Below are 13,881 nucleotides of genomic sequence, written 5' to 3'. Positions count from 1 at the left end.
TGTTGTGTTCTGCCGTACAGTGTAAACCTGACATGTTAGGTGATGTCTGTTGTGTTCTGCCGTACAGTGTAAACCTGACATGTTAGGTGATGTGTGTCGAGTTCTGCCATACAGTGTAAACCTGACATGTTACGTGATGTCTGTTGAGTTCTGCCATACAGTGTAAACCTGACATGTTACGTGATGTCTGTTGAGTTTTGGGACTGCTGTACAGTGTTACCTGTCATGGTGGGTGAATGAGATCCATGTACATTGATTTACAGAATCATAAAAAGAAAAACAAAAAAAATAGTTTTAATATTTAATTAAAGAAAATAAATGAAAATCCACATCATACTCCAAATATAAACACATTCATTAGTCTCCATACACCAGAAAAATTAAAATGACACATACTTCTGAAAAAAACAGACAGGTCACTGTATGACTTCCATTCAGTTCACTATGGACACAAAAACAGGTCACTGTATGACTTCCATTCAGTTCACTATGGACACAAAAACAGATCACTGTATGACTTCCATTCAATTCACTATGGACACAAAAACAGGTCACTGTATGACTTCCATTCAATTCATGGGTAACTAAAATTTGATGTGGACAAAATACTGATGCTTATATAACCAGGCTTAACAAACGTCTCACCCACACACACAGTATGTGGCTACTGTGTACAGTATGAAAGTCTCACACACACACACAGTATGTGGTTACTGTGTACAGTATGAAAGTCTCACCCACACACACAGTATGTGGCTTAGTACTGTGTACAGTATGATAGTCTCACCCACAAAAACAGTATGTGGTTACTGTGTACAGTATGATAGTCTCACACACACACACACACACAGTATGTGGTTACTGTGTACAGTATGATAATCTCACCCACCCACACAGTATGTGGTTACTGTGTACAGTATGAAAGTCTCACCCACACAAACAGTATGTGGTTACTGTGTACAGTATGATAGTCTCACCCACACAAACAGTATGTGGTTACTGTGTACAGTATGATGGTCTCACCCACACACACAGTATGTGGTTACTGTGTACAGTATGATGGTCTCACCCACACAAACAGTATGTGGTTACTGTGTACAGTATGACAGTCTCACCCACACACACAGTATGTGGTTACTGTGTACAGTATGATGGTCTCACCCACACAAACAGTATGTGGTTACTGTGTACAGTATGAAAGTCTCACCCACACAAACAGTATGTGGTTACTGTATACAGTATGAAAGTCTCACCCACACAAACAGTATGTGGTTACTGTATACAGTATGATAGTCTCACCCACACAGACAGTATGTGGTTACTGTGTACAGTATGATAGTCTCACCCACACAGACAGTATGTGGTTACTGTGTACAGTATGAAAGTCTCACCCACACAGACAGTATGTGGTTACTGTGTATAGTATGAAAGTATCACCCACACAAACAGTATGTGGCTACTGTGTACAGTATGATGGTCTCACCGACACAAACAGTATGAGGTTACTGTGTACAGTATGATGGTCTCGCCCACACAAACAGTATGTGGTTACTGTATACAGTATGAAAGTCTCGCCCACACAAACAGTATGTGGTTACTGTGTACATTATGATAGTCTCACCCACACACACAGTATGTGGTTACTGTGTACAGTATGAAAGTCTCACCCACACAAACAGTATGTGGTTACTGTGTACAGTATGATGGTCTCACCCACACACACAGTATGTGGTTACTGTGTACAGTATGATAGTCTCACCCACACACACAGTATGTAGTTACTGTGTACAGTATGATGGTCTCACCCACACAGACAGTATGTGGTTACTGTGTACAGTATGAAAGTCTCACCCACACAGACAGTATGTGGTTACTGTATACAGTATGAAAGTCTCACCCACACAGACAGTATGTGGTTACTGTGTACAGTATGATAGTCTCACCCACACAGACAGTATGTGGTTACTGTGTACAGTATGATAGTCTCACCCACACAGACAGTATGTGGTTACTGTGTACAGTATGATAGTCTCACCCACACAGACAGTATGTGGTTACTGTGTACAGTATGAAAGTCTCACCCACACAAACAGTATGTGGCTACTGTGTACAGTATGAAAGTCTCACCCACACAAACAGTATGTGGCTACTGTGTACAGTATGATGGTCTCACCCACACAAACAGTATGTGGTTACTGTGTACAGTATGATGGTCTCGCCCACCCACACAGTATGTGGTTACTGTGTACAGTATGAAAGTCTCACCCACACACACAGTATGTGGTTACTGTGTACAGTATGAAAGTCTCACCCACACACACAGTATGTGGTTACTGTGTACAGTATGATGGTCTCACCCACACAAACAGTATGTGGTTACTGTGTACAGTATGATGGTCTCACCCACACAAACAGTATGTGGTTACTGTGTACAGTATGAAAGTCTCACCCACACAGACAGTATGTGGTTACTGTGTACAGTATGAAAGTCTCACCCACACAAACAGTATGTGGCTACTGTGTACAGTATGATGGTCTCACCCACACAAACAGTATGTGGTTACTGTGTACAGTATGAAAGTCTCACCCACACACACAGTATGTGGTTACTGTGTACAGTATGAAAGTCTCACCCACACACACAGTATGTGGTTACTGTGTACAGTATGATGGTCTCACCCACACAAACAGTATGTGGTTACTGTGTACAGTATGATGGTCTCACCCACACAAACAGTATGTGGTTACTGTGTACAGTATGATAGTCTCACCCACACAAACAGTATGTGGTTACTGTGTACAGTATGACAGTCTCACCCACACACACAGTATGTGGTTACTGTGTACAGTATGATGGTCTCACCCACACAAACAGTATGTGGTTACTGTGTACAGTATGAAAGTCTCACCCACACAGACAGTATGTGGTTACTGTGTACAGTATGAAAGTCTCACCCACACAAACAGTATGTGGCTACTGTGTACAGTATGATGGTCTCACCCACACAAACAGTATGTGGTTACTGTGTACAGTATGAAAGTCTCACCCACACACACAGTATGTGGTTACTGTGTACAGTATGAAAGTCTCACCCACACACACAGTATGTGGTTACTGTGTACAGTATGATGGTCTCACCCACACAAACAGTATGTGGTTACTGTGTACAGTATGATGGTCTCACCCACACAAACAGTATGTGGTTACTGTGTACAGTATGATAGTCTCACCCACACAAACAGTATGTGGTTACTGTGTACAGTATGACAGTCTCACCCACACACACAGTATGTGGTTACTGTGTACAGTATGACGGTCTCACCCACACAAACAGTATGTGGTTACTGTGTACAGTATGAAAGTCTCACCCACACAAACAGTATGTGGTTACTGTGTACAGTATGACGGTCTCACCCACACACACAGTATGTGGTTACTGTGTACAGTATGACGGTCTCACCCACACAAACAGTATGTGGTTACTGTGTACAGTATGACGGTCTCACCCACACAAACAGCATGTGGTTACTGTGTACAGTATGATAGTCTCACCCACACAAACAGCATGTGGTTACTGTGTACAGTATGATAGTCTCACCGACACAAACAGCATGTGGTTACTGTGTACATTATGATAGTCTCACCCACACAAACAGTATGTGGCTACTGTGTACAGTATGATAGTCTCGCCCACACAAACAGCATGTGGTTACTGTGTACAGTATGATAGTCTCACCGACACAAACAGCATGTGGTTACTGTGTACATTATGATAGTCTCACCCACACAAACAGTATGTGGCTACTGTGTACAGTATGATGGTCTCACCCACACAAACAGTATGTGGTTACTGTGTACAGTATGATGGTCTCACCCACACAAACAGTATGTGGTTACTGTGTACAGTATGATGGTCTCACCCACACACACAGTATGTGGCTACTGTGTACAGTATGATAGTCTCACCCACACAAACAGTATGTGGTTACTGTGTACAGTATGATAGTCTCACCCACACAAACAGTATGTGGTTACTGTGTATAGTATGAAAGTCTCACCCACACAAACAGTATGTGGTTACTGTGTACAGTATGAAAGTCCCACCCACACAAACAGTATGTGGTTACTGTGTACAGTATGATAGTCTCACCCACACAAACAGTATGTGGTTACTGTGTACAGTATGATAGTGTTCACTTGAATGTTCTATCGCTATCCTGATATTTCACAAGTTCAAAGACAAGTTGGTTTAAGTGCCTTGAATGTTAAGTAAAACACGACAATCATACTGTATTCTAACTGCGTGGATAACAGCCAGTAGATGAGGGTAATTAGTGGACATTAAACATGTATTTGAATGTCTACAGGTGTAAACATTGGTGATTTAAACATATTTGAATGTCTACAGGGGTAAACATTGGTGATTTAAACATATTTGAATGTCTACAGGTGTAAACATTAGTGATTTAAACATGATATTTGAAAGTCTACAGGTGTAAACATTAGTGATTTAAACACGATATTTGAATGTCTACAGGTGTAAACATTGGTGATTTAAACATATTTGAATGTCTACAGGGGTAAACATTGGTGATTTAAACATATTTGAATGTCTACAGGTGTAAACATTAGTGATTTAAACATGATATTTGAATGTCTACAGGGGTAAACATTGGTGATTTAAACATATTTGAATGTCTACAGGTATAAACATTAGTGATTTAAACATGATATTTGAAAGTCTACAGATGTAAACATTAGTGATTTAAACACGATATTTGAATGTCTACAGGTGTAAACATTGGTGATTTAAACATATTTGAATGTCTACAGGGGTAAACATTGGTGATTTAAACATATTTGAATGTCTACAGGTGTAAACATTAGTGATTTAAACATGATATTTGAAAGTCTACAGGTGTAAACATTAGTGATTTAAACACGATATTTGAATGTCTACAGGTGTAAACATTGGTGATTTAAACATGATATTTGAATGTCTACATGTGTAAACATTGGTTATTAAACATATTTGAATGTCTACAGGTGTAAACATTGGTAATTTAAACATAAGGTGTAAACATTGGTGATCTAAACATATTTGAATGTCTACAGGGGTAAACGTTGGTGATTTAAACACGATATTTGAAAGTCTACAGGTTTAAACATTGGTAATTTAAACATAAGGTGTAAACATTGGTGATTTAAACACCATATTTGAATGTGTACAGGTGTAAACACTGGTGATTTAAACACCATATTTGAATCTCTACAGGTGTAAACATTGGTGATTTAAAAATGATATTTGAATGTCTACAGGTGTAAACACTGGTGATTTAAACACGATATTTGAATGTCTACAGGTGTAAACATTGGTGATTTAAACACGATATTTGAATGTCTACAGGTATAAACACTGGTGATTTAAACATGATATTTGAATGTCTACAGGTGTAAACACTTATGATTTAAACACGATATTTGAATGTCTACAGGTGTAAACACTTATGATTTAAACACGATATTTGAATGTCTACAGGTGTAAACATTGGTGATTTTATTAACAAGGATTCTCTTTGACTTTACACAGTTCTATTCATAACATCATGTAATCTATTTTATGATTGGTTCTCCTCCATTGACTTCTGTTTACTGATTGGTTGGCTCTTTCAACTGCCTGCAGCCGGTATTTGTGACATGACATTGTCAAGAGGAAACCACCGAGATTTTTCTATTGCTTCTAAGAATGACTGAAAGAAAAAAATGACACTGAGTAAGAGCAATACACAACTATCTACACAGACTGAACTCACCCTGTGTACAAAGCCAAACTACTGTTCACGAAGACAAGCTCATTAAGAACAGTGCTGGAGTTAAGAACTGATCAACAGAGGACATCATTTACGTAGACTGACAGGTCAAACTCTCAAACCCTGTCATATCACTGGATTTATAATGCTGGTCAGTATGTCTGGCCTGTGATATCACTGGATTTATAACGCTGGTCTCTATCTCTGGCCTGTGATATCACTGGATTTATAACGCTGGTCTCTATCTCTGGCCTGTAATATCACTGGATTTATAACGCTGGTCTCTATCTCTGGCCTGTGATATGACTGGATTTATAACGCTGGTCAGTATGTCTGGCCTGTGATATCACTGGATTTATAACGCTGGTCTCTATCTCTGGCCTGTGATATCACTGGATTTATAACGCTGGTCTGTATCTCTGGCCTGTGATATCACTGAATTTATACCGCTGGTCTGTATCTCTGGTCTGTGATATCACTGGATTTATACCGCTGGTCTGTATCTCTGGCCTTTGATATCACTGTATTTATAACGCTGGTCAGTATCTCTGGCCTGTGATATCACTGGATTTATAACGCTGGTCTCTATCTCTGGCCTGTGATATCACTGGATTTATAACGCTTGTCAGTATGTCTGGCCTGTGATATCACTGGATTTATAACGCTGGTCAGTATCTCTGGCCTGTGATATCACTGGATTTATAACGCTGATCTGTATCTCTGGCCTGTGATATCACAACAAGGGATCTTTATGTGCACTTCCCACATCCCACAAACAGGATAGCACACACAACATCCTTTGATGGACCAGTTATCGATCACTGGTTGGGACGGAAAATAATCAAATGGGCCCACTGAGGAGGATCGAACCTTCAGCAAATGGAACCTCAGACACACGTTGCTACGTCCCGCTCCCTAACTTGCATAAGATCATACCATTTAATTGTATAAATACAGTCCAGTTGCATTTTCCTCAAGTGTTGTTGGGCGAATAATGTTGCAATCTCGTTCACATCTATATCTTGGTCATAATGAATCGTTAGGAGCGCCAAATTAGAAAGGCGCTCCTGTCCCATAGAAGCATGCATGTATCTATGCATTTCGGGTTTTTGAACCGTATATAATACATTGTTATTATTTAATCATACTGCTATAACTGATTTATTTGGGGACAAGGACTTTTATGTGTAAAATCCAATTTTTATTTTCATTTAAGTGGACCTCTCAATTCTGCCGATCCCCCTTGGCTACGGGCCTGATATTTGAATTAAAATGCTTAACTCATGTTAAAAACCTGTGTAAATAACTGAATTAAAATGCTTGACCTAAGTTAAAAACCGTGTGTAGATAACTGAATTATAACACTTAACCCAAGTTAAAAACCTTGTGTAGATAACTGAATTATAACACTTAACCCAAGTTAAAAACCTTGTGTAGATAACTGAATTATAACACTTAACCCAAGTTATAAACCTTGTGTAGATAACTGAATTATAACACTTAACCCAAGTTATAAACCTTGTGTAGATAACTGAATTATAACACTTAACCCAAGTTATAAACCTTGTGTAGATAACTGAATTATAACACTTAACCCAAGTTAAAAACCGTGTGTAGATAACTGAATTATAACACTTAACCCAAGTTATAAACCTTGTGTAGATAACTGAATTATAACACTTAACCCAAGTTATAAACCTATTTTTAAAACATGTAGAACATCACAAACATTTTTCATGGAAACAAATGTTTGCTTTGAACAAAATGTTTACTTACTTCACTTGATTCCATGAATTCTCGGTTTTCTCGATTTATGTTGACTTCAACACCAGGATCTAAAACAGTGTAACTATATTAACATATCTACAGTCTAGAATGTAACTTTGCAGGCTAATGATATTAACACATTAATTAGAATCAGTCTAAAATGTAACTTTGCAGGCTAATGATATTAACACATTAATTAGAATCAGTCTAAAATGTAACTTTGTTAATGTAAATGTGTTAACACACTGCATAAACTACACATTAATAGAGAACCTGTTTAACCGAGTCTACACATTAATAGAGAACCTCTTTAACTGAGTCTACACATTAATAGAGAACCTGTTTAACCGAGTCTACACATTAATAGAGAACCTGTTTAACCGAGTCTACACATTAATAGAGAACCTGTTTAACCGAGTCTATACATTAATAGAGAACCTGTTTAACCGAGTCTGCACATTAATAGAGAACCTGCCATGTGTCAAGTGTTTTACTGCTGAACCAGTTTAATTTGTGTAAGTGTTTTAGCTGCACCAGTATGGTTAAATCAGTTTAACTTGTGTAAGTGTTTTAGCTGCACCAGTATAGTTAAATCAGTTTAATTTGTGTAAGTGTTTTAGCTGAACCAGTATAATTGACCCAGTTTAACTTGTGTAAGTGTTTTAGCTGAACCAGAAGAGTTCAATCAGTTTAAATTGTGTACTGTGTTTGTATCAAGTGTTTACCTGTATCCCAGTGTGTGTGGGAGGACAGTACTGATTGTAACCAGTATCAAGTTTACCTGGTGTAACATGTGTAAGTGTTTTAGCTGAACCAGTGTAGTTAAACCAGTTTAACTTGTGTGTGTGTTTTAGCTGAACCAGGGTAGAGGACAGTACAGTTTAACTTGTGTTCGTGTTTTAGCTGAACCAGTGTAGGTTAAACCAGTTTAACTTGTGTCAAGTGTTTAGCTGAACCAGTGTAGACAAACCAGTTTAACTTGTGTAAGTGTTTTAGCTGGTGTGTAGTTGAACCAGTTTAACTTGTGTAAGTGTTTTAGTTGTAACCAGTGTAGTTAAACCAGTTTAACTTGTGTAAGTGTTTTAGCTGAACCAGTTGTAGTTGTATCCAGTGTTTACCTTGTGTAAGTGTTTTAGCTGTACCAGTGTAGTTAAATCAAGTGTTTAATTTGTGTAAGTGTTTTAGCTGAACCAGTATAGTTAAACCAGTTTAACTTGTGTAAGTGTTTAGCTTAAACCAGTGTGTGGGGGAACAGTAACAGTTAATACTTTTTGCAGTTGTATCAAGTGTTTACCTGGTGTGTGAGGGGAGGAGGACAGTGAACCAGTTTAGTTGTGTCAAGTGTTTTAGCTGAACCAGGGAGGACAGTACAGTTTAACTTGTGTCAAGTGTTTTAGCTGAACCAGGTAGGACAGTACAGTTTAACTTGTGTAAGTGTTTTAGCTGAACCAGTATAGTTTAACCCAGTTTAACTTGTGTAAGTGTTTTTGCTGAACCAGTAGTTTAAACCAGTTGTGTTAATGTGAAGTGTTTTGGTTGTAGTTGTATAGTGTTTACCCAGTTGTTTGTGGGAGTGTTTTAGCTGAACCAGTTGTATCCAGTTTAACTTGTGTGTGTGTTTTAGCTGAAACCAGTATAGTTTAAACCAGTTTAACTTGTGTGTAGTGTTTTAGCTGACACCAGTTGTAGTTGTAACCAGTTTACCTTGTGTCAGTGTTTTAGCTGAACCAGTGTAGTTTTATCAATCAGTTTAACTGTGTGTGTTGTGTTTAGCTGGACCAGTAACAGTACTGGTGTGTAGTTGTATCAAGTTTTTACCTGAAGTGTGTAGTTAAAGGACAGTACTGGTTGTAGTGTTTTAGTGTTTACCTGGTGTGTTGTAGTTAAACCAGTTTAACTTGTGTAAGTGTTTTAGCTGAATCCAGTATAGTTTAAACCAGTGTAACTTGTGTAAGTGTTTTAGCTGAACCAGTTGTAGTAAAATCAAGTTTAACCTGTGTGTGTGTTTGGCTGGGAGGAGTACAGTTACTCAAGTTGTAGTTGTGTCAGTGTGTTTAGCTGAACCAGTATAAGGAGGACAGTATTGGTGTGTAGTTTTTAGCTGAAGTGTTTAGTAAAACCAGTTTAGGCAGGAGTGAAGTGTTTTAGTTGAACCAGTGTTAACCAGTTTGTGTGTAAGTGTTTTAGCTGACTGGTTGTAGTTGTAAACCAGTTTAACTTGTGTAGTGTGTTTTAGCTGAACCAGTACTAGTTAAACCAGTTTTAACTTGTGTAAGTGTTTTAGACTGAACCAGTGTAAAAATCACCAGTTTAACTTGTGTAAGTGTTTTAGCTGAACCAGTATAGTTAAACCAGTTAATTGTGTGTTTTAGCTGAACCAGTATAGTTAAACATGTTTAACTTATGTACGTGTTTTAGCTGAACCAGTATAGTTAAACCAGTTTAACTTGTGTAAGTGTTTTAGCTGAACCAGTATAGTTAAACCAGTTTAACTTGTGTAAGTGTTTTAGCTGAACCAGTATAGTTGAACCAGTTTAACTTGTGTAAGTGTTTTAGCTGAACCAGTATAATTGACCCAGTTTAACTTGTGTAAGTGTTTTAGCTGAACCAGTATAGTTAAACCAGTTTAACTTGTGTAAGTGTTTTAGCTGAACCAGTATAGTTAAGCCAGTTTAACTTGTTAAATCAGTTTAACTTGTGTAAGTGTTTTAGCTGAACCAGTGTAGTTAAACCAGTTTAACTTGTGTAAGTGTTTTAGCTGAACCAGTGTAGTTAAACCAGTTTAACTTGTGTAAGTGTTTTAGCTGAACCAGTGTAGTTAAACCAGTTTAACTTGTGTAAGTGTTTTAGCTGAACCAGTATAGTTAAACCAGTTTAACTTGTGTAAGTGCCGATTTTTAGCTGAACCAGTGTAGTGTAAACAGTTTAACTTGTGTGTACAGTACTGGTTGAACCAGTGTATAAACCAGTTTAACTTGTGAAAAAGTGTTTTAGCTGAACCATGGTTGTACCCAAATCAGTGTTAACTTGTGTAAGTGTTTTAGCTGTACCAGTATAGTTAAAACCAGTTAACTTGTGTAAGTGTTTTAGCTGAACCAGTGTAGTTAAACCAGTTTAACTTGAGAAAATCAGTGTTTTAGCTGAACAGTACTGGTTGAAGTTCGTATTTAGTGTTAACCTGTGTGTTTTAGCTGAACAGTGTGGTTTAGTTGTATCAAGTGTTTACCTGTGTTTTGTGTGTAAAACCAGGTTTACTGGTTGTTGTTGTATCAAGTGTTTACCTGAACCAGTTTAGGGTTGTGTAAGTGTTTTAGCTGAACCCAGTAGTAGTTAAACCAGTTTAACTTGTGTAAGTGTTTTAGCTGTTTTAGCTGAAACAGTACTAGTTGAACCAGTTTAACTTGTTTACAGTGGTTTAGCTGAACCAGTATTGCAGAACCAGTTTACTTGTGTGTAAAATAAGTGTTTTAGCTAAACCAGTGTGTTAAACCAGTTTAGTACTTGTTGTAGTTGTGAAAAGTGTAGCTAAACCAGTATACTTGTGTAAACCAGTTAACTTGGGTACAGGTTAGGACAGTAGCTGAACCAGTTGTATAAACCAGTGTTTTACTGGTGTGTAAGTGTTTTAGCTGAACCAGTGTAGTTAAACCAGTTTAACTTGTGTTCGTGTTTTAGCTGAACCAGTGTAGTTAAACCAGTTTAACTTGTGTGTTTTAGCTGAACCAGTGTAGTTAAACCAGTTTAACTTGTGTGTGTTTAGCTGAACCAGTGTTTTGAACCAGTTAGTTGTAACTGGTTGTAGTTGTGTAAAGTGTTTAACTTGTGTGTGTGTTTTAGCTGAACCAGTGTAGTTGAAACCAGTTTAATTTGTGTAAGTGTTTTAGCTGAACCAGTATAGTTAAAACCAGTTTAACTTGTGTGTGTGTTTTAGCTGAACAGTACTAGTTAAATCAGTTTAACTTGTGTAAGTGTTTTAGCTGGGGGAGGTAGTTAAACCAGTTTACTTGTGTAAAGTGTTTAGCTGAACCAGTATAGGAAACCCAGTTTAACTTGTGTAAGTGTTTTAGCTGAACCAGGTAGTTAAACCAGTTTAACTTGTGTAAGTGTTTTAGTTGGTTGAACCAGTAAACCAGTTTAAATCAAGTGTTTAACTTAACCAGTGTGTTTAGCTGAAGGAGGACAGTAAGGTTTAGTTGTATCAAGTGTTAACCAGTGATGTGGTGTAAGTGTTTTAGGACAGTACCAGTGTAGTTGTAACCAGTGTTAACTGGTGTGTAAGTGTTTTAGGACAGTACCAGTTGTAGTTGTATGAAGTGTTTAACTGGTGTGTAAGTGACAGTTTACTTGTGTAGTGGTTGTAGTTTTATCACCAGTTTAACTGGTGTGTAAGTGTTTTAGCTGAACCAGTATAGTTAAACCAGTTTAACTTGTGTAAGTGTTTTAGCTGAACCAGTATAGTTAAACCCCAGTTTGTTTGTGTAAGTGTTTTAGCTGAACCAGTATAGTTAAAGTTGTTTAAGTGTGTTAGTGTTTTAGCTGTGTGTATAGTGTTGACAGTACAGTTTAGTTGTATCAAGTGTTTACCTGGTTGGTGGGGGAGGACAGTACTGGTTGTAGTTGTATCAAGTGTTTACCTGGTGTGTTGTGGGAGGACAGTACTGGTTGTAGTTGTATCAAGTGTTTACCTGGTGTGTGTGGGAGGACAGTACTGGTTGTAGTTGTATCAAGTGTTTACCTGGTGTGTGTGGGAGGACAGTACTGGTTGTAGTTGTATCAAGTGTTTACCTGGTGTGTGTGGGGGAGGAGGACAGTACTGGTTGTAGTTGTATAGTTAAAGTTTACCTGTGTGTGTGTGGGGGGAGGAGGACAGTTTAACTGTGTTGTAGTTGTAGCAAGTGTTTACCTGGATGTGTAAGTTGTGTTTTAGCAGTACTGGTTGTAGTATCAAGTGTTCACCTGGTGTGTTTAACTGTGTAAGTGTTTTAGCTGAACCAGTAGTTGTATGAACCAGTTAACTTGTGTGTGTTAGGAGGAGGAGGACAGTACTGGTTGTAGTTTTATCAAGTGTTTACCTGGTGTGTGTTTTAGCTGAACCAGTACTGATTGTAGTTATATCAGTTTAACTTGTGTGTAAGTGTTTAGCTGGAACCAGGACAGTACTGGTTGTAGTTGTAAAGTGTGTACCTGTGTTTTAGCTGACCAGACAGTACTGGTTGCAACTTGTGTAAGTGTTTTTACCTGGTTGGTTGTTATTTGAGGACAGTTTTAGCTGTTGTAGTTGTATCAAGTGTTTACCTGGTGTATGTGGGAGGACAGTACTGGTTGTAGTTGTATCAAGTGTTTACCTGGTGTGTGTGGGGGTTTTAGCTGAACCAGTTGTAGTTAATCCAGTGTTTATCTGGTGTGTGGGAAAGGAGGAGGACAGAACCAGTTAACTTCGTATAGAGTGTTTACCTGGTGTGTGTGGGGGAGGAGGACAGTACTGGTTGTAGTTGTATCAAGTGTTTAGCTGAACCAGTGTGGGAGGACAGTTTTACTTGTGTAGTTGTATCAAGTGTTTACCAGTGTGTGGGGGGAGGACAACCAGTTTAGTTGTATCAAATGTGTGTAAGTGTTTTAGCTGAAACCAGTAGTAGTTGTAGTTGTATCAAGTGTTTAACTTGTGTGTGGTGTTTTAGCTGAACCAGTTGTAGTTAAACCAGTTTAACTTGTGTGAGTGTTTTAGCTGTACCAGTTGTAGTTGACCCAGTGTTTACTTGTGTGGGGTGTTTTAGCAGAACTGGTTGTAGTTGTATTAAGTGTTTACCTGATGTGTAAGTGTGTGTGGGGGGGGGGGGAAGTGTTTACCCGGTGTGTGTGAGGGAGGACAACAGTACTGGTTGTAGTTGTTTCAAGTGTTTACCTGGTGTGTGGGGGGAGGAGGACAGTACTGGTTGTAGTTGTATTAAGTGTTTACCTGGTGTGTGTCGGGGGGGGGGGGAGGGAGGACAGTATTGGTTGTAGTTGTATCAAGTGTTTACCTGATGTGTGTGTGTGGGGGGGGGGGGAGGACAGTACTGGTTGTAGTTGTATCAAGTGTTTACCTGGTGTGTGGGGGGAGGACAGTACTGGTTGTAGTTGTATCAAGTGTTTACCTGGTGTGTGGGGGGAGGAGGACAGTACTGGTTGTAGTTGTATCAAGTGTTTACCTGGTGTGTGGGGGGAGGAGGACAGTACTGGTTGTAGTTGTAGGTGTATCCTCCCCAGGAATAGGAGCCAGCGTAGTAGGAGCCTGGGTAGTGGGAGCTGTAGGAGTTGTATCTG

The 13,881-nt window shown here is 38.7% G+C and overlaps 1 protein-coding gene across 1 annotated transcript in view; it reads right to left on the bottom strand.

Annotated features, from left to right (window-relative positions):
- Positions 1 to 288: 288 nt before the first annotated feature.
- The window catches only part of LOC121376386 (tRNA selenocysteine 1-associated protein 1-like), a 152,546-nt gene continuing 138,953 nt past the window's right edge, over positions 289 to 13,881 (bottom strand). Inside the window, exons 8-11 of the mRNA XM_041504237.1 lie at positions 13,767 to 13,878; positions 9,448 to 9,493; positions 7,588 to 7,646; positions 289 to 5,751 (exon numbers count right to left, since the gene is read on the bottom strand). Of these exons, the coding sequence (XP_041360171.1) occupies positions 5,671 to 5,751; positions 7,588 to 7,646; positions 9,448 to 9,493; positions 13,767 to 13,878 (298 nt within the window). The 3' untranslated portion in view covers positions 289 to 5,670. The remainder of the gene's footprint in view (positions 5,752 to 7,587; positions 7,647 to 9,447; positions 9,494 to 13,766; positions 13,879 to 13,881) is intronic.

The sequence above is a fragment of the Gigantopelta aegis genome, chromosome 6 (genome assembly GCF_016097555.1).
Source record: "Gigantopelta aegis isolate Gae_Host chromosome 6, Gae_host_genome, whole genome shotgun sequence".
NCBI lineage: Eukaryota > Metazoa > Mollusca > Gastropoda > Neomphalida > Peltospiridae > Gigantopelta > Gigantopelta aegis.
Note: the sequence above shows the minus strand (reverse complement) of the source record. Positions and strands in the feature narration are given on the sequence as shown.